General features: G+C 39.4%; 1 protein-coding gene across 6 annotated transcripts in view; it reads left to right on the forward strand.

Annotated features, from left to right (window-relative positions):
* The window catches only part of GPM6A (glycoprotein M6A), a 211,879-nt gene that overhangs the window by 146,747 nt on the left and 46,319 nt on the right, over positions 1–18,813 (forward strand). For 4 of the 6 annotated variants that reach the window (XM_039320637.1, XM_039320639.1, XM_039320636.1 and 1 more), the window contains one exon: positions 917–988. The exons of the other annotated variants lie outside the window; for them this stretch is intronic. In XM_039320637.1, the coding sequence (XP_039176571.1) occupies positions 917–988 (72 nt within the window). The remainder of the gene's footprint in view (positions 1–916; positions 989–18,813) is intronic. 6 annotated transcript variants of the gene reach the window in all.

Consider the following 18,813-nt stretch of genomic DNA (forward strand, 5'->3'; position numbering starts at 1 on the left):
ACTGACTACAGGGGTAAAGCTTATATTTAAGAGATAAGGTGAGATTCTGGGGATTATTGCAGGATCCCCAGTTGGAGGTTGATGAAAGAATTGCTTAAAATTAGAAACACATTTGTATAATTTTGAGTAATTCTTCTCCCACTGGTGAAGCCCGAATGTATCTTACATTGCAGGAAGATTTCTAAGCCTTCAAAAATGATTTCAGGCATATGATAAGAGATTTTTCAACAACAGTAAGAAAATTTCTACCCTTCACTTTCAGGTTAAAAAACCTGAAATATAAAATTATATTTCCATAGTTCTCTATCTAATAATCAGAGTATTTGATATACATTATTTGATATTGACTTGGTTTATTGATCAAAATTGTATAAATTTTAATGCATTGGTTAGCTGCAGCCCTCTACCTCAATTTTATATGATAAAATTGCAGTAAACCTATATTATATATAGACTTTTATGGAAGTTTATGTCCTTTGTAGCTAGTTGACAGTATACTCCATTTTTTTCAGTGTTGCTGGTTCTATGATTCTTCTGTATTCTGATAGATGGTCTATCATCCATTATTTAGAGAAATTCCCATGTTTGTTTTTATTCAGTTTTATTATCTGATAAACCAGGATTGTGGTTAATAGCAAATTTTACAGAAAGATTTATTACAAATGAATTAAAATTGTATTTTTATCTGCAGTCCAGTACTAATATATCTTTATTAATATGTTTGTTTATTTTATAATTTTGTATAATTATTTTTTAAAAAATCTCTGATGTTGGATCTTGCATTAATAATAGAGGTTTTTTTAGATTCAGAAATTTTCCATATTTAAACCATCCATCTCCCATGTTTATTTAAATCAGTTGTATTAGTCATGTACTTAATTTTTTTTTCTGCCTGCTTGGTGTTTACACCTTTCAGATATGGGCAGTAGGACAGGGAGAGAGGAAGAAATCTGCTTGGTTAACATGCATCTCACTTGTCATCGTTTAGGTAAGCTGTACATTTGTTCTTTTAGTTCTTCATCAAATAGGATTTTCTGTCATATGCATAAAGACAAAACTTGCTTTGCATAGCCTAATTTCTATGTACATAGTTTCTCCTTTCAAAATGAAAAGGAACAATAATGTTACATGAAGAGCTGCCCAGCAAACCAATTGTAAGTTGCAAGCCATGGTTATGATTTTGGCTAGAGTGACATCAACATACTTAGAAAATTCTGTAGATATTCTGTTCTGTAGACTTGACTTGGCTCTCGTGTATGTATTTCAAGAGCTAAACTTCCTACTATCATCAGAAGGGCTGAAGGATGCTTTGTTCATTAGCTTTATATTAACTAATCTAGATTTGTATAGACTAAGGCCATGAGCTATGTACGCTTAATCCCCAACATCTGCATGTAAATAAAAAAAAATCAATTTGTGTCTTTGTGTATTTTTGGGAAAGTGGCACAAGACACACTACTCTAAGGCCGAGTGTAACCCTAAGTTTTGTTAAAATTGCACACAAAATTGTATTTAATGTACAGTGTATGCTGCATAACTTTGAGATTAATATCCTTGATTTAAGTCTATATCAGCCAAAGAATTGCCTAATTCTTTAATTTTGAATGTAATTTTCTGGTTGCACTGATCTCACATACAGTACATTTTATTGTGATCACTTATCCACTAATAGCAGTCATTTCCTTCACAAGATATAAAGAAACCTACAGCCCATCAGTCTCAGGGTTTTTCCCAGAGTCAACATCACTCAGTAGGAGGTGCTTAAATTTGCTTCTCTCTTGGCTGTTTCTTCTGGAGAATTTCCAAACCTGATGTACCACAAATGTGTTCAGACTGTAGAGGAGATGCTGGTGAAATTCTGGGACCTGCAGTCACATGTTTGGAAAACATCTGATTGGAGGAGCCTCCAGCAATGGACCATGATATTAATTACTCTGCTTAGTTGGTTAGCCATATTGTACAGGGCTTGTATCTTTTTGTTCTGAGCACAACTGGGGCAGGGGAGGAGACTGCCATATTGTTTCCTTCTACCTGCAATATATCTCAGCATGTGATCATTCTTGCCTAGCCTTAGAAGCTAAGAAAAATCATGTACAATTAGTTCTACATAATTGCTTCTCAGCTAGGATGTCTCCAGGGAATACCAGAGGTGTAGGATGACTTTCAGTTGAAAAAAAATAACCAAGGCAATGGTAAACCAGTTCTTACTGTTTATAAAACTGGATGAAGTCAGCAATAGCTGAGCTCCACTTGGGGGGGGGGCTGCCCTTTTTTTTCTTAAGCAAACAAGCTGCAGGATGAACTTGGCCTCCCTTCATAATGTTGTACCAAAAGATGAGAATCGCAATATATATCACCTTTCCTTGACATAAAAAATAACGTTAATGGAAATGACATTAACTAATAATTTTAGGAAGGATACTTGCACAAAAAACAGGGAAAGCTGAAGAAGAAAACAAATTTCTTCATGTGAAATAATTGAAATGCAGTATCTTTTAACATTTTATTTACGTGGTATATTTAAACTGAGCATTTATAAATGAGACATGAATAATTTATTCAGTACACAGGAAAAATATTAGTTGTCTTCTGTTTACAGTATGAATATATAATGTAGCCAATAGAAATATTGAGGGTAACCACAGGACAGTGATATAAGAAGGAAGCTGCTTTATTGATCATATTTTATTCCACTTCATATTCTGAATAATTGTAACTGATTAAAAATAGCAAAGGTTCTCTTCAGAGGAGGAGGATTGGAGGAAAGAAGAGCTACTTTCAATTACCAAGTTGCCATATTTGTTATTAGAAGAGAATAAAATAGAAGATGCACAATAGAAGCAAAAAAACAATAAAATGTTACTTTATGACAAAACTTGGTAACTGGAACCTCTAATCTAGCTGCATCAGCCAGGTAGAGACACCTGGTCCTAGGCCTATAGGTTTCATCAACATACTTAAGAGAATTTTGTACAATGTGTGTGTGTACCTGTCTGTGTCTGTGTGTAGGTACTGTATATGTGTAGATGTATGTGAGTATCTCTCTCTCTCTTTGTGTGTGTGTGTGTGTGTGTGTGTGTGTGTGCGTGTGTGTGCATGTATTTATGTATATATTGCAAATGACAATACAAAGGAGCAATAGCCTGAAAAAAAGGAGGAATGGTACTGAAAAATTGGCTTAAATTTAATCAGAGTATTAAGCAGATATAAAAAATCTACACACCCTGTTAAAATACCAGGTTTTTGAGATGTAAAAAAAATCAGACCAAGATTTCAGAATGTTTTCCACATTTAATATAGCATATCATATATGGTATTATGTTTAAGAACAATCAGCACAAATAACAAAGCAACAACTATAATAATAGTTTCAAAGTACACAACTTGTTCACTAGATATAAATAGTATGACAATTTTTTAAAGCTTTGTGATCTGATTATTAAGACATCTTGACTGTTTTCAAAGTGCCTATGATTTAGTGAGTAAAGTATCAATAAATATGGGTGGCATATCAGATTACTATTAAATAGATAAAGAATTGGATAAAACTTAATTAGTGCAATTGGCTTAATTTTAATAGTTGGTTTTCTAAACAACTAATATATCTGCATAATAATTTTTCAACTAACTTCTGGAAAAAGCCAAGAAATGCTAAAAATCATGTGGCATAGCTAATGTCTTTAAGGAATATACAGAACGTTTGTGCCCTCAGAGCATGAGAAGAATAGAAATTAAATGCAGAAGCCATAAAGAGACACAAAGTGGATGTGTAAGTTATTAACTAGTTCCTGAATGCTTCAAAATGAAGATAACTATGTTAAAAAAATTGGCAAATAAAATACATATCTGATTAGAAGTAAAAATTCATTGTTATTAGTTGTTTCTAAATAATTAGGGCGAGTCATAATTCTCTTTGTTCAGTTTACTGGATTACCGAAGATAGGATTTTAATTATGCACATATTCCTCCGCTATTTGGTAAGGGTTGTAACTGGATGCTCTTATACTATATACAGGTAGTCCTCGATTTACCACCACAATTAAGCCCAAAATTTCTGTTGCTAAATGAGACAGTTGTTAAGTGAGTTTTGCCCCATTTTATGATCTTTCTTGCCATAGTTGTTAAGTAAATCATTGCAGTTGTTAAGTTAGTAACATGGTTGTAAAGTGAATCTGGCTTCCCCATTGACTTTGCTTGTCAGAAATTCGCAAAAGGTGATCACATGACCCTGGGATCCTGCAACCGTCATAAATATGGGTCAGTTGCCAAGCATCTGAATTTTGATCATCCGACCATAGGGATGCTGCAACAGTCATGAATGTGAAAAATGGTCATAAGTCACTATGAATTGTCACCAAATGAACTGTTTTAAGTTGAGGACTACCAGTATATGTCGGTGTATCTGTATTGATCACTCATTTTCTTCTTAGAACTAAGGTTGTCATCTGATAACCAGATGTTCTTTAATGATAATGCTGGGATCAAATTAAAAATAATTCACAGTAAGGTCAGTGTCTCTATAAAGTTGGCACTTTGTCAGATCTGCTTGACTTTGACATCACTGTTACAAACAAAAAGCTGTTGAAGCTGTTACTTATTTTAATTGCAAATAAACTCAGTGGAGGTGCTGGCGGCATGGCAGTCATGGGAGAGTAGTTGAAATTGCCTAAAAATATGAAGGCATTAGGAGTCAGGATATGCAGCTGGGATTTTTTTGCTCAGAATTGCTCAGAAAGTTCACAAAAAGAGAGAATGTACTGTGAATTTCACCAATATAATTTTGTAAACATAAATTTCAGTTAAATTTTAATGGCTATAACATTTATGGAAAAGATGAATTAGTATTAATGAAAGTGGGGCTTTGTGTACTAAAAGGTTATTGAATATAGCTCTTTAGAGTAACAATAAATCCAATCATTATAATACTGTAGGTGAAAATCACTGTTTTTAAAAATATATATTCAGTTCATTATAATATATACAAAATATCCAGGTATATCTGCATTTAAACAGTGTTTCTCAAAGTGTGAGTTATAGCCGCCCATGGGTTGCATGGAAGGATGCAAGTCCTTTTAAAGCAGACTGAACAATTTAATATAAAAGTATGCCCAATGCAAAGTGACAGCTCCAGAACTTCATCAGAAATATGTGTGATTTTTTTGTGGTTTTTTTTTTTAAAAAACCCACATATTTCAATGCAATGAGGAGTAATCCTGCATAGAATACATGGGGTTCTCAGATGGCTCTGGCCATCTGACCTGACACTCTGCAGCAGGAATATATACAGAGGGGAATAAAAGTGGGGCAATATATTGCAAGGAGGGGAAGATGGAAGATGTGATTTATAAGCACCAAGCTAGAAGAAAACAAAGATGTGATTCACAGGGATCCATTCCAAACTACAGTGATGCCAAAATAACAAAATATGCATCATAACATCACAATGCAAGTTTCATCCTTTTATACTTTGCAATAATATTGCAAATAAATAGCAATGAATATTTTATTACTTGTTTATTGTTGTCCTCCTGTGGACACCTGTGCTATAATCGTTATCTCAGTACAGTTACAATGGGAAATTGCCAGAAGCAATTGCCAGTGTTTTGCAAGCTGCAATGTTTTAAGAGAAGTTGGTTTAAGATAGGGGTCTTCAAACTCGGCCCTTTTATGACTCATGGACTTCAACTCCCAGAATTCCTCAGCCAGGCACGCTGGCTGAGGAATTCTGGGAATTGAAGTCCATGAGTCATAAAAGGGCCGAGTTTGAAGATCCCTGGGTTAAGGCAAAAAAACACCTCACTTGCTGTTCCACTTCTTAGTGAATGAGAGTTGTTGTGTTCATAATACAGCTCAAATTTCTGGAATTATATGAAAGTAAACAACTTCATCCTACCCATTAAAAATAAGCTTTTAACTTTCATCAGAATCTTGTTTATTTCTATTATTTCCAATTAAATAGTTTTTTTTTATTTTTATACTTTATATATTTTGAAATATAAATAATCTTTAAATATTAAAAATAAATATATTATTTACATTCCAATTTTCATGAAATCATTAGTTTTATTCCTTTTCAACATTTTAGGGGGTCAAAAAATAACAGAGTTTGAGAACTCCTATCTTAAATGGTTGTGGAAGTGACAAGAGAACCAATAAATGTTTAATTAATTGTCATCAGGATCTAGTTAAGGAAAGTAATATATACAAGCAGTACCTTAATGTCAAAGAATTAAAGACTATTTGTTAACTGAATGACAGAATTTAAAAAGTAAAGTCATTTCTGAAACACGAGAGTATTTAAAAGAATTAAGAATCTATCTATCTATCTATCTATCTATCTATCTATCTATCTATCTATCTATCTATCTATCTATCTACCTACCTACCTACCTACCTACCTACCTACCTACCTACCTACCTCACAGTCATAGAGCAGCGGTGTCAATTTCACAGAGAGCCGCATCAGCGTTATGGTTTCTCTCAAAGGGCCAGTAGCTGGGTTGCTGTGACTAGATGGGAATGGCTGGTGGGCGTGGCCAGATAGGCATGGCCGGCTCAACGCTGCTCACTGGGTGCTGCTGACTCAGGACAGCTGAGTCAGGATGGAAGAAGTCACACTGGCTAACTCAATGTGGGAACAATTCAGTTTCCACAAGTTCCTTGCCTCCCCAAACTGCTGGCATTCAAGCATGTGCATGCATATGTGTGCGTGTGCACACCACATTCCAAGTGTGGGGATTTTTATCCACAGAGGAAGGAGAGCACCTTCTCCCCAAGCCTAGGCATGATTGGCAGTTTTTGGGCTTAGATGTGAATAAAAATCTCCATGTTTGGAATGCTATGTGTGTGTGTCCGTGTGTGTACACAGCACACCAAAGAAGATGTTTTTCTCCCAATCCCAGACATCATTGGCATTTCCCTGTTTGGTGCCCCTCTCAGCAAAGCAGGAGGCAGAAGACGATGCTGCTGCATGTGAAAAGCACGGAGGAGAAAATTTTAAAGAAGCAGTTTCCTTCGAGTCCAACTTCTGCCTTGTCAGATCTTTGAAGAGCAAGAAGAGAAGGCAGGGGAGCAGCACTCCCTGGTCCTGCACAAAGGAGTTGGCCTTTCTTAAAAGGGAATCCCCATTTCAAATTGTGCATGGTAATGATGCTGGTTTGTTGAGGCAGCCTTCCCCCATGCAGCTCCCCTGCCACCCCTACTCTCCAGAGATCTGTCAAGGTAGAAGTTGGACTCAGAGGAAACTGCTTCCTGCAAACTTTCTCCTCCATGCTTCCACACGCAGCAGTGTCATCCCCTGCCTCCTGTGAAGGGTCACACAAGGCTGGAAGGGGTAATCCGGAGGTCTCTAGTGGAGGAAGATGAAACAAGGTGAGCACCGAAGCCTAGTCCACCACAGGAGCTTCACTGTCCCTCTCAGGCCACATGGAGAAGCCCAGATGGCAGCATGGGCTGCCTGGAGCTCCTGGAGCACCAGGATCCTGGAGCCCAGCTTAGTCCAGCCCAGCTTCCCCAAGGGAATGCCTGGCTGCTCTTACCTCCTCCTTACTTGCTGCTGTGCTTACTTGCTTTCTTTGGCCAGGTTGCTCATCGTGGGTGTGGGAGGGCAAAGTGCATGAGTCAGAGGGAGACTCAGTCCCTTTCCCTCAGTCCCAGCTTTGTACCAAAGCATCCTCAGCAATAGGATGGGAGACTGCCAGGAGAAGCCAGGAGGAGGGGGCAAGAGAATGGTGAAAGGGCAGCAGGACTACTGATGGCCAACTGATAAGGCAGGACTTTCCTCAGATCCTCCCTTCCTCTCATTCCAATCTCCTTCCTTCTCTTCCTTCCATCCTCCCTCCTTCTTATTCCCATCTCCTTCCTTCCTTCCTTCCTTCCTTCCTTCCTTCCTTCCTTCCTTCCTTCCTTCCTTCCTTCCTTCCTTCCCTCCCTCCCTCCCTCCCTCCTTCCCTCCCCAGGAATGGACAAGGGGAAGGGGAGAGATTGGCAGTGCTGCCAGTGGCCATGCAGCTGGTAGCCATGGCTTTCCCATGCAGGATCAAGGACAGTCCCAGTAAAAGGGAAGTGCTCATGAGCAGCGAGGTCAGGCTGGTGAGCGGGCCATCGAAGCACAGTGCTGATCTATAACTTCGTGGCAACCATACAGGCTGGAATGCGGTCAGCCTTAGATCTGGCCCATGAGCAGCGAGGCCAGGCCCGATGAGCAGGCAGGGGCTGGCATCCCTAGTGACCGTCTTGCCCTGCAGGGTAACCACATTCTGAGCACTTCCCTTTCACCCAGGATGCTAGCCCCTGCCCACTTGCTGCTTCCTATGTATGAGCCCAAGGGGCAGGACCAAGGCAATGGGGGCGGTCCCTTGCCATCTCCAGGGCAGCCCCACAGTTCTAAGGCTGACTGTGTTCTGGTCTGGATGGCCGCCACGAAGTTGTAAATCAGCACCCAGCTAGGCTGGGCTGGGGCCAAGGCGGCAGGGGCCAGTCTCCTGCTATCTCCAGGGTGACTCCATGAGCCAGATCTAACCACATTGTGGGCCAGATTTGGCCCATGGGCCTTGTATTTGACATGTCTGTGATAGAGGATGCTCACATAATTAGCAGTATCAGAGAAGCATATAGGCTCTCCTCTAATCAATTTCCTGCATGTTGGAAATAACATAATTATTTCTTTGATTGTAGATAGATAGGATAGGGTAGGATAGGGTAGGGTAGGACAGGACAGGACAGGACAGGACTGGACCAATAACTTCCTGGCCTGATTGGCCAGTTTCCTAGCATCATATATAATGTTTTAGTACAGAACATATGCATGAAATTTCACTGAGCATGTTTCAATGAACATGGCATTTACTTAATGATTGCAATTACTGTACTTTCTAGGAAAACTATTGCCATTATTTATGGTGAAATATTGATTAAGAAACTGGGACCTTTCCCGGAAACTCAAGTGAAAGTGAGGCACTTGTAAGCGATTATGACTAAGATTTAATTTTAAAATACAGTCAACATGATATATATCTGCAGTTAAATTAAGGATGCCTTAAATGAAAACATTGCCTAATCCTTGTTCTTAGTTTATTATTTCCTTGGATTTCTTGTTTATATATTTAATATACACATTGAAAGCTGACTCCAAGTACTTCAGATGAGGACATATAAGCTTCCACCCAAAAATTGAATATGTCAGACCCTCAAACTATCTATTCATTTCATTTTGTTTTTCAGGTACTGCCATTCTGTTTGGAGGAGGGAGGTTTTGCCCCTTGGTGATGGGGGCAACTCTGTGGGCTTTGGATTGTGTTTCCTTTACTTTGTTTTTTTTCACCTTTGATGCATCTCTGTGGGTGTGAAAGTGGGGATGAATGTGCCGGGAACCATCTGTCTTAACTCTACTCCACTGGAAAGAAACTGGGATGAAAACAAAACACCTGACAACTGCGGCTTTATCACTCTGGTTCCCATAACAACTTCACACCTGTAGATTGGCCGAAATCATACTGGACCATTGGGCACTGGAAAGGGGTTTGAAAGGAGAATTTTAATGTAATGTTTTGTACAGGAATTATTCAGATCTTGTCTTTCTATTTTGCTATCACTGTCTCTCAATAAAAGTTCCTTTTGAAACGATGTCAGTTTCAGGAGTTCTGCTTTCTTGGGAGTTCTTCTTTCTTCTTCCTGAAGTAGGACCTTACATTAGGAAAGATCTGCAAAGTGAACAACCTGGATAGTCATCCGCCCTACTGAGGGGACTTTACGCACCATGTTGCTCCATGTCAGTGAGCAGGATGAGACTGAATGGAATGCTGAGAAGAGTTCACCACCAAGACTCAGCCTGAAGAGAGCCCCTCTGGATGGATGGAGGAGATGGCTGCCATAGAGGAGTCCATGAGGCTGAGATGGTTGGTTGGCATGGGAAAAAGGGAAGATTGGGGCAGAATGGCCCAATGGGTAACTTTCACTCAGGGCAGCCAAAAGCAGGGCTGGAGTTGTGAAATGGAGCTGCTCTGCAACGATGAGGAGACCGAGAGAGAGCAGGACTCAACTGATCAGATCCTGAAATGAGCAATACACTTCATGGTGGAAACTTTTCAGGACCTGAAAGTGAAATCTGATCAGTTGCAGAGGGAGAAGTGAGGAGCGACTCAAAGAAGCTACGTGTGATAAGAGCACACAGTGGGGATGACTGGCTCTACTGAGACAGCAGCAGCCACCTCAGCCACACTACAGCGAGCTCCCCCTGAGCCAAAATTGATCCCCAACAGCTGGGATTCTTCCTCGATCAGGTTCTCACATACATGCAAGTGTACAGGAGAATCTTCCCTAGTGAGGAAGCTAGAGTCAGGGTTGTCCCCCTGGCCCTAGAAGGTGCCACAACCGGATGGATGGTAACTCTGCACAACTCCAACATCCTGGAGCTCTGAAATTTTAACCACTTCATGAGGCAGCATTTCAAAGACCATCTAGTCAATCAGAAGGCACAAGACTGCATAAAGACAGTGAAGCAGGGATGCTGCCCTGTAGCTGAGTATACAGAGGAGTTCTGAGACCTAACATACCACCTCAACTGGCCAGAGGATATCTTGGTGAACTACTTCAAGAACAGGTTCAATGATGACCTATATAATGCCTACATTGCCCGTCAAGCCCTGGCCTGCCTGCATGACTGGTGCATCCTGGCTGAAGAAGCAGAGATCGCCTAGAATTGCAACCACTACTGGTCAGACAAGGTTTGGAAGCAGCCTCCACCAGAAAAGAAATGGGAGGCAACCAAACCCATGGCAACCCAGCCACATTCAACCGCTTGCTTCAAATGTGTCAAGGAAGGCCACCCCACTCTGGAGTATTGCACAAATACCCCCCCAAGAAGGGAGACCTGGAGGGAAGATGATAAAACCTACTGAATGTCCAAAGGAATGGAGTGGCCTCTCTTTCTGGGGCTAACCTGGCTAAAGAAATGGAACCTGCTGGTGGATTGGAGAGAGGGATGCTGGAAAAGGAAAAAACCCTCACCAAATAAGCACAACCGCCCAAAGAAGGAACTAGCCTGAGAAGTAGTGGCCGCATTGAGTGGTAAGATCTTGCAGAACATACCTAGAAAGTATTATGACCTGGCTGAGGTCTTCAGTGAGAGGAGTTCGAACGAGTTCCTTCCCCCACTGACCCACTGACTGTGCCATTGAAATCATCCTGGGGACTAAACTGTCAAAACCAAAGCTGTATTCAATGAGTCCGAGGGAATTAGACAAACTGCTCCAGTTCATAGATAAAAATCTGGCCCGTGGTTTCGTCCAGATGGCCATATCCTGGGTGGCAGCACCCGTATTATTTTGAGAGAAGAAAGATGGGTTTCTTCATCTCTGCATTGACTTTAGGGGCTTAAATGTGGCGTGCGTGGAAAATGGATATCCCTTGCTCTTCATGAAAAAATATGCTGGCCCACCTATCAAAGGGAAGAATATTTTCTAAGCTAGATCTGCGAGAGGCGTACTATTGGGTCAGAATTAAGAAGGGGGATGAGTTGAAAACTGCTTTTAATTGCTCTCTTGGTTGTTTCCAATTTAAGGTGTTCCCATTTGGACTGCAGCCCCCCCCACTGTATTCATACAACTGATCAATGACGTGCTCTGCCTTGCTCCCAACACGTGAAATACATTCCCACCCCACAGCTCCACTCCCCAAGGAGCAAGCCAGCATCCGGTGTTTATCCTAAAGGGAGCTGGTTCACCCTGGCCTGCTGTCCTGTCCCTGCCTGTAGGCATTGCGCAGTGGAGCGTCGGGGCCGGTCTCCATCCAGGTAAGCTTCCACCTCACCCTGGGCACCCCCTGATCCTCGTCAGCATTGTTGCCGTCACCTCGCAGTCCTCTGCCAATCGGTGGCCTTGCTGATGCTGCATGAGACCGCCAGCCACTCGGCGATTCCGGTGTTGCCCCGGGAGGCCTCCCAGCTGTCCGGCAATGCTGTGGTCGTGCTGTGGCTGGTTGCTGCCAGCGTGGCTTTCGGCAGTGTTCTGCTCCGTGTAGTGCTGCTCTTGTTCCCCCCTCCCTTGAATGTTGAGCCCATGGGCTTGACATGCTCCATGTGCACCTTTCTAAGGGAGTTTTGGTGTACCTGGATGATATATTAATTTATACCGAAATGAAAGTTGAACATGTGAAATTAATCAGGGCGGTCCTGAACAAACTCCGTCTGGGTAAGTTGTATGCAAAATTATCAAAGTGTGAGTTCCATAAGGAAAAAATTGACTACCTAGGCTGGGTAGGTAGAGATGGATCCAGAAAAAGTGCAGGCCGGCTTGGAGTGGGTGACCCCCTGCACCAGAAAGCAATTACAGAGTTTCCTGGGCTTTGTGAATTTCTATTGGCAATTCATCACCTCCTTTGCACAAACTGCACTCCCTATTACAAATCTATTAAAGACTAAGGGAGTGGTTAAGCCAAAGCCCAGCCAGCCACTGAAATGGACTATGAAACGCCAAGCTGCATTCAGAAAGCTAAAGACACCCAGACCCAGAGAAACTGTTTGTAATTCAGGCCAATACCAGTGATGTAGCAGTGGGTGCGGTACTGCTCCAAGAGAATATAAAGGGCCAATTACAGCCCTGCGCTTACACTTCAAAAAAGTTATCAGAGAGTGAACAACACTGGGCAGTCTGAGAAAAGGAAGCTTATGCTGTGAAGTGGTCTTTCCTCACTTGGAGGCACTTCCTGGAAGGGAGCAAAATCCCTTTCCAAGTTGGGACTGATCATAAAAACTTAGAGGCTCTCAAGACCCCCAGAAAGTTGTTTCCTAAACAACCATGGTAGGCCCAACATTTTCAACGGTTCAATTTTACTCTCCACTACTTGCCAGGAGGAAAGAACTTTCTGGCTGACGCTTTATCAAGAATGCCACAATATAACAGCATAAGAGCAAAGGTAGTGAAATCCCTACTCTCTGCACGACAGTTAGCAGCCCCAGCAATTACGAGTGCTAGCTGAGCAGGACCTTACAGAATAACTGTCCATTATCAGCAAAATCTTTGGAGTAAAGCTAGCCAAGCTGATACTGTAGGATCTCAAGGTGTGTGCTTTGATAAATTATTGAAAGCTGTGAATTGGGCAGCTTTAAAACTTACGTTCATATCCTCTCCTTTCTGACAGTGGCATTGTAGAGTATTTTTACATGATTTTTTTTTACTTATTTATTTAAAGAGTTTATAAAGTGGCCTATCTCAGTTTTGTGACTCCAGGTAGCTAACAATATATAAAAAAACATAATAAAGCAAAAGGAAATTGGTTCAATGTAATCCAGTTTCCAAACACAGTAGTAATGGGGACTTTAACTAGCCTGACATCAACTGAGGAGACAAATTCTGCATCAAGTAGGAGATTGAACTGGTTCCTGACCACCTAGCTGTCAACTTTGTCATCCAGAAGGTAGAGATGGGAACTAGAGAGACAGCTATACTGGACCTAATTCTTACTAACAAAGAAGAAGTGATAGAGGAGGTTAAAGTTACTGGAACTTTGGGGGAAATTGACCATGTCATATTGGAATTTAATATAATGCAAATACAAATAATAGAATATAATCAAACCAGTGACTCAGCCTTTAAGAGAGCTGATTTAACAAATTTAGAGAGAGCTTGTGAAAGATTCCATGGATGAAAATATTGAAGGGAAAATAATTCAAAAAGTTTGAGAAACTCTGAAAAATATAATTATAAAAGCCTAGTCTACCTTAATACCACTGAAAAAAAAATCAAGAAATCCAAGAAGAAACCAGCATGGTTACACAAAGAACTCTTTGAGAAACTAATTAGGAAAGAGAAACTAAGTCAGGGAAGCTTAGGCTCCGAATGAAGAATGACTTGCAACAAATGTCAAAAATAATAGAAAAAGTTTCTTTCAACATATAAAAAATAAAAAACAAAAGTCAAGGAAGTAATCGGTTGAGTAATGAGAGAAGATGGCAAGGCATCAGGCAGCAGAGAGAAAGCAGAGCTGCTTAATTCATTCTTTGCATCTGTCTTCATGCAAAAAGATAATACAGCCAACCTACCAGAAACATAATTGTAAGAGAGAGAGAGAGAGAGAGAGAGAGAGAGAGAGAGAGAAACAGATCCAGGAAACTATAGACCAATCAGCCTGACATCAATACCTGGAAAGATTCTGGAAAAGATAATCAAGCAACAGATCTGTGAACACCTAGAAGTAAGCAAAGTTATAACCAGAAGCAAACATGGGTTTGTCAAAATAGTTCATGCCAAACAAATCTTATTTCATTCTTTGAAGAAGTGACCAGCAAAATCCAGTGGACATAATATCCTTGGATTTCAGTAAGGCATTTGACAAAATACTTCCTGATACGCTAAAAAATGTTGGATAGACAGCTTCACAGACAAATGGATTTGTAATTGGCTGACAGACTGTACTCAATGTATAGTCCTTAATGGAGTTATATCTACATGGAGGGAAGTAAGCAGTGGCTACTCCAAAGTTCTGTTTAGGCCCAGTACTTTCAACATTTTCCTAAATGATTTAGATGAAGGAATAAAAGGGGAAATTTGCCCTGTCATCAAATTTGCAGAGGACACTAAACTAGCAGGAATAGCCAACACCCGAGAATCTTGTCAGACTTGAGCACTGGGCCCTATTTAACAAAATGAAATTCAATGTTGAGAAAAATAATGTTTACACTTAGGCAAGAAAAATAAAATGTACAGGTACAGATTAGGTGAAACCTGGTTCAATAGCAGTAACTGCAAGAAGGATATTGTAGACCTAGTGAACAAGCACTTAAATATGAGCCAGCAGTATGCAGCAGCCAAAAAAAGCCAACACAATCCTAGGTTGCATTAACAGAGGGATAGAAAAAGGCCACATGAAGCATTAGTAGAGCTTTATAAAGGCTTAGGAAGACCTCTCTTAGAATTCTGCATCCAGTTTTGGTCACCATATTATAAAAAAGATGTAGAGACTTTGGAAATAGTGCAGAGAAGAGCAACAAAGATAATTAGGGGCATGGAGGCTAAAACATATGAAGAATGGTTGCAGGAATTGGATATATCTACTCTAATGAAAAGAAGGACTAGGGGTTGACATGATAGTGTTCCAATATTTGAGGGGCTGCCACAAAGAAGAGGGGATCAATCTATTTTCTAAAGCACCAGAAGGCAAGACAAGAAACAATGCATGAAAACTAATCAGGAGAGAAGCAACCTAGATTTAAGGAGACATTTCCTGCCAGTGAGAACAATTAATCAGTGGAAGGGCTTGCCTTCAGAAGTTGTGGGTGTTCCATCGCTGGAGGCATTAAGGAAGAGATTGGATAGCTACTTGTCTGGAATGGTATAGAGCAGTGGTGGCAAACCTATGGCACGTGTGCCAGAGGCAGCACTCAGAGCCCTCTCTGTGGGCACGCGTGCCCTTGCCCCGCCTCCCCCCATGGCCCCCTTACCAGCAGTGGTAGTATTTTTTAAAAAATTTCTCATTCTAAGTTGGTTAGGTACTGGTATCTGCCAAGGGTTGAGGAATGGTTTAAAAAAATATTTAACATTTGCCCTGATTGATGAGAATTTTTTTTTAAAAAAAAAAATCTATGTAACTGCATTACATTACAGAGCCTAGCAATACTGAAAATCTTTTCATTGATTATCAGTCTTTTAGATCAGCTGATTTCAAATAGTTATTTTAAAGACTTTGCAAGATTGCATGTTGAGTTGGCATACATGTTATACAGCTGGCAATATACACAATTGAAACATGCATTAATTAAAGAGTATATCTTGGATACTTTAGTAATTTATCATCCTTAAGAGTTGAAGCACCTGAATGGAAACCAATAATTCAATTTAATAAGAAATTAAAAACAAAAATAAAACTTTTAATTACATATTTAAGCTGTGAAATGAAGAATTTGAATATATAATTTAGGAGAATCAATGAATTCATGTGTTAACAAATATGACATATACTTCTGATTTAAACATGACATTTATGTATCAAAAATACATAAATTTTGGGTTTATTGGAGCCTTCAAAGAATGAGAAAATGGTGCAGTATGTCTCTGTATTATATATACTATATAATGTGCAATTTTATGATTGAATTCATTTTACATCATAATCTGGATAATCCATTTATAATATGGATTTCCCCCTGTTAATTAATTTTTATAACTGCATTTAGGTTTTCTTTGGTGTAATAGATTTAGTGCATAATAGATTTGATTAGGAAATAAATCAAATAAACACATAATACATGATTTATTGGAGCATTAGAATAGTTTGAATTCTTGAAGCATTTTAATGATTGAAAATTAACATTGTATTTCAGTAACAGGTGCCAGTCATGCGATATAAAAGATTAAGTGGATTAGGAATAGGGAGAGTGAAGTTCAAATACACATAGGATTTGTCAAGTATCTTTGGCTCAAGTCAGCTGAGAGCATTGCACAAAGTTCTACAAAGAACAGAGCACTCATACCTTAAACAAACTAGGCAAAATCATCAATGCTCTGTTGATGATGTTCAGCACTGATTGTGTTGCCTTGTTTGGGTGATGAAATGTCTGCAAGAAAACAACCAAACTCAAGAGACCACCAAAGACAACCCCCATTTGAACCCTGAGCTACAAATATTTTCCTTTATCAGTTACACATAATCATCCCAACAGTCACTGCTTAAAGTTTTCTGTGTAAATTTGCCTTATAAGGACCTCACACAGAGACACACAATACAAACAATTTTCTTTATAAAGGTGTGATACACACACATACACAAAGTTTTTCAGACAGACTGGTCTGATTGATTACACCTTGGCATTTTGATTGCTATACTGCAGTTCTACTTTTTTATAATCTCTTTTGCCTTGCAGCCCCCCAACTAGGGGTGTTAAGCAGGCTCAAGTCACAACTGCGATACATTAGAAATTCAGATTTCTTTCTGCTGACAAAGAGTAAATATTTAAGTGGGAGACTAGTATAGCTATTTCGGACTCATTAGTCCTCATCAGCTAGCCACGCCCTTTATGGGATTCGAATGCCCCTAGTTGGAGGGCCGCAAAGCAAAAGAGATTATAAAAAAGTAGAACTGCAGTATAGCAGTCAAAATGCCAAGGTGCAATCAATCAGATCGGTCTGTCTGAAAAACTTTCTGTATATACTCTCTTGACTCGGCTGACAAAGAGGGGAGGAGAGCTTATGGCCTAGTGGTTAATACAACTACCTAGCATGTAGACTGCCCAGGATCGAATCCCATATATACACATACATACATACATACATACATACATACATACATGCATGCGTACATATATCAGAATTGAGGCTGATTTCAAACAAGGCAGAATTGACATCTATGAAAAGTCTTGTTGGTTTTAGAGGAGAATATCAGTCACATTTTATCAATAGGGTCATTGTTGGTCTTTGAGAGCTGATTTGGCATCTAGGAATATTTCAGATGTAGCACAACAGCCAGGCCAACTTATAAAGAGAAAGATAACAGTGACCAGGCCATTCTATATTAATTACACACAAAGAGAAAGATTCTGAAGGTTTTTTTTAAAAAAAATGAATATGTTTTCAGCTTTTCTTACAAATATTCAGTTACTGGTCTGACACTATCTCTTATTTAGTTGCTATAGAAACTGTATCCTGCTAGCATTTCCAACACCATTCTAAATTCAGTATATACCTCTGAAGCCTATTAATTAGGTAATAACATACTTGCCTGTCCTACACTTAGCTCTACTCTTACCTCTTCTCTTACCAATAATGTGACCGTTCTGATAAATGATTACAAACCCTTATATGTGTAGTGTGAGAATAACAGAGAGCATTGTAATCTATGTTCATCAGGATGGTCGAGCCATATTATAACTGATTTAATTCACTCAGATTGTTCAGAATATAATACCCGCCAAAACCTGCCAGCTTTGAAGATCTATTAGCAGAGTTTCTTAGTTTCAGTTCTACATACATGGTCCAATTTAGTCTGTTTTAACATTACTGAAATTGAATATAGAATATGCTGAACCTGATTTATGGACTAGATGGAAAAGGAAAACATTTTGATGGCATTAGTAGAATGATTTACTATTGTACCTCAAAGTAATGAATCCATTGCTCAGTCACAAGAATTGTCATCCATAGATAGATAAACAATCAAATTAATGTAACTTGTCCATATATTAGTGCAGCAGAATTGCTAGCCCAACTAAAGTAACCCAAACTTATCTTTGGTTTTAAAAATATTTGAATGGAACAAGGTGAGAAGGAGATCTTTTTAGTTTAGAAGGAATCAGTAAAAATAATAGTTGATACAGTGTAATGAAATGAAAAATATACATGGAAAAGTAATGGGACTAATTTTTTCATTGAAACAATGCCACAAATTTAAAATTTGCAGAAAATATTAATTATACCATGATGACCTGTATGTTAACTCAATATTTAGTCACTAGGATTATTAAAATTATGTGGCTAAATATGCATGACCATTGTCTGCTCATAAGTCCCCTATGTCCTACTGTACTTGCCCATACAAGTGACTGTAATTGCCAAGAGAAAAGGTGGCAAGTCTAGCTAATGGCATACCCAACCTGCCTGCAAATATTTCTGTTCCCCTGAGAACCAGTTGTAGCCTTGTGCAGTGTAATAATATGGAAGCAAAGAAATAAATAAACTCAGAGTTTAGAGGTTTTTTTCCTATTTATATTATATGATTTAAAACTTGCAAATGTCACCCACTGTGAAATTCACATACCACAAATAACTATTTTGAGCTCAGGGACCATGCACATTAATAGATTTTAGAGGCTGGCTTCAATATATT

The sequence above is a fragment of the Crotalus tigris genome, unplaced genomic scaffold (genome assembly GCF_016545835.1).
Source record: "Crotalus tigris isolate CLP2741 ecotype Arizona unplaced genomic scaffold, ASM1654583v1 scf7180000023675.2660513, whole genome shotgun sequence".
NCBI lineage: Eukaryota > Metazoa > Chordata > Lepidosauria > Squamata > Viperidae > Crotalus > Crotalus tigris.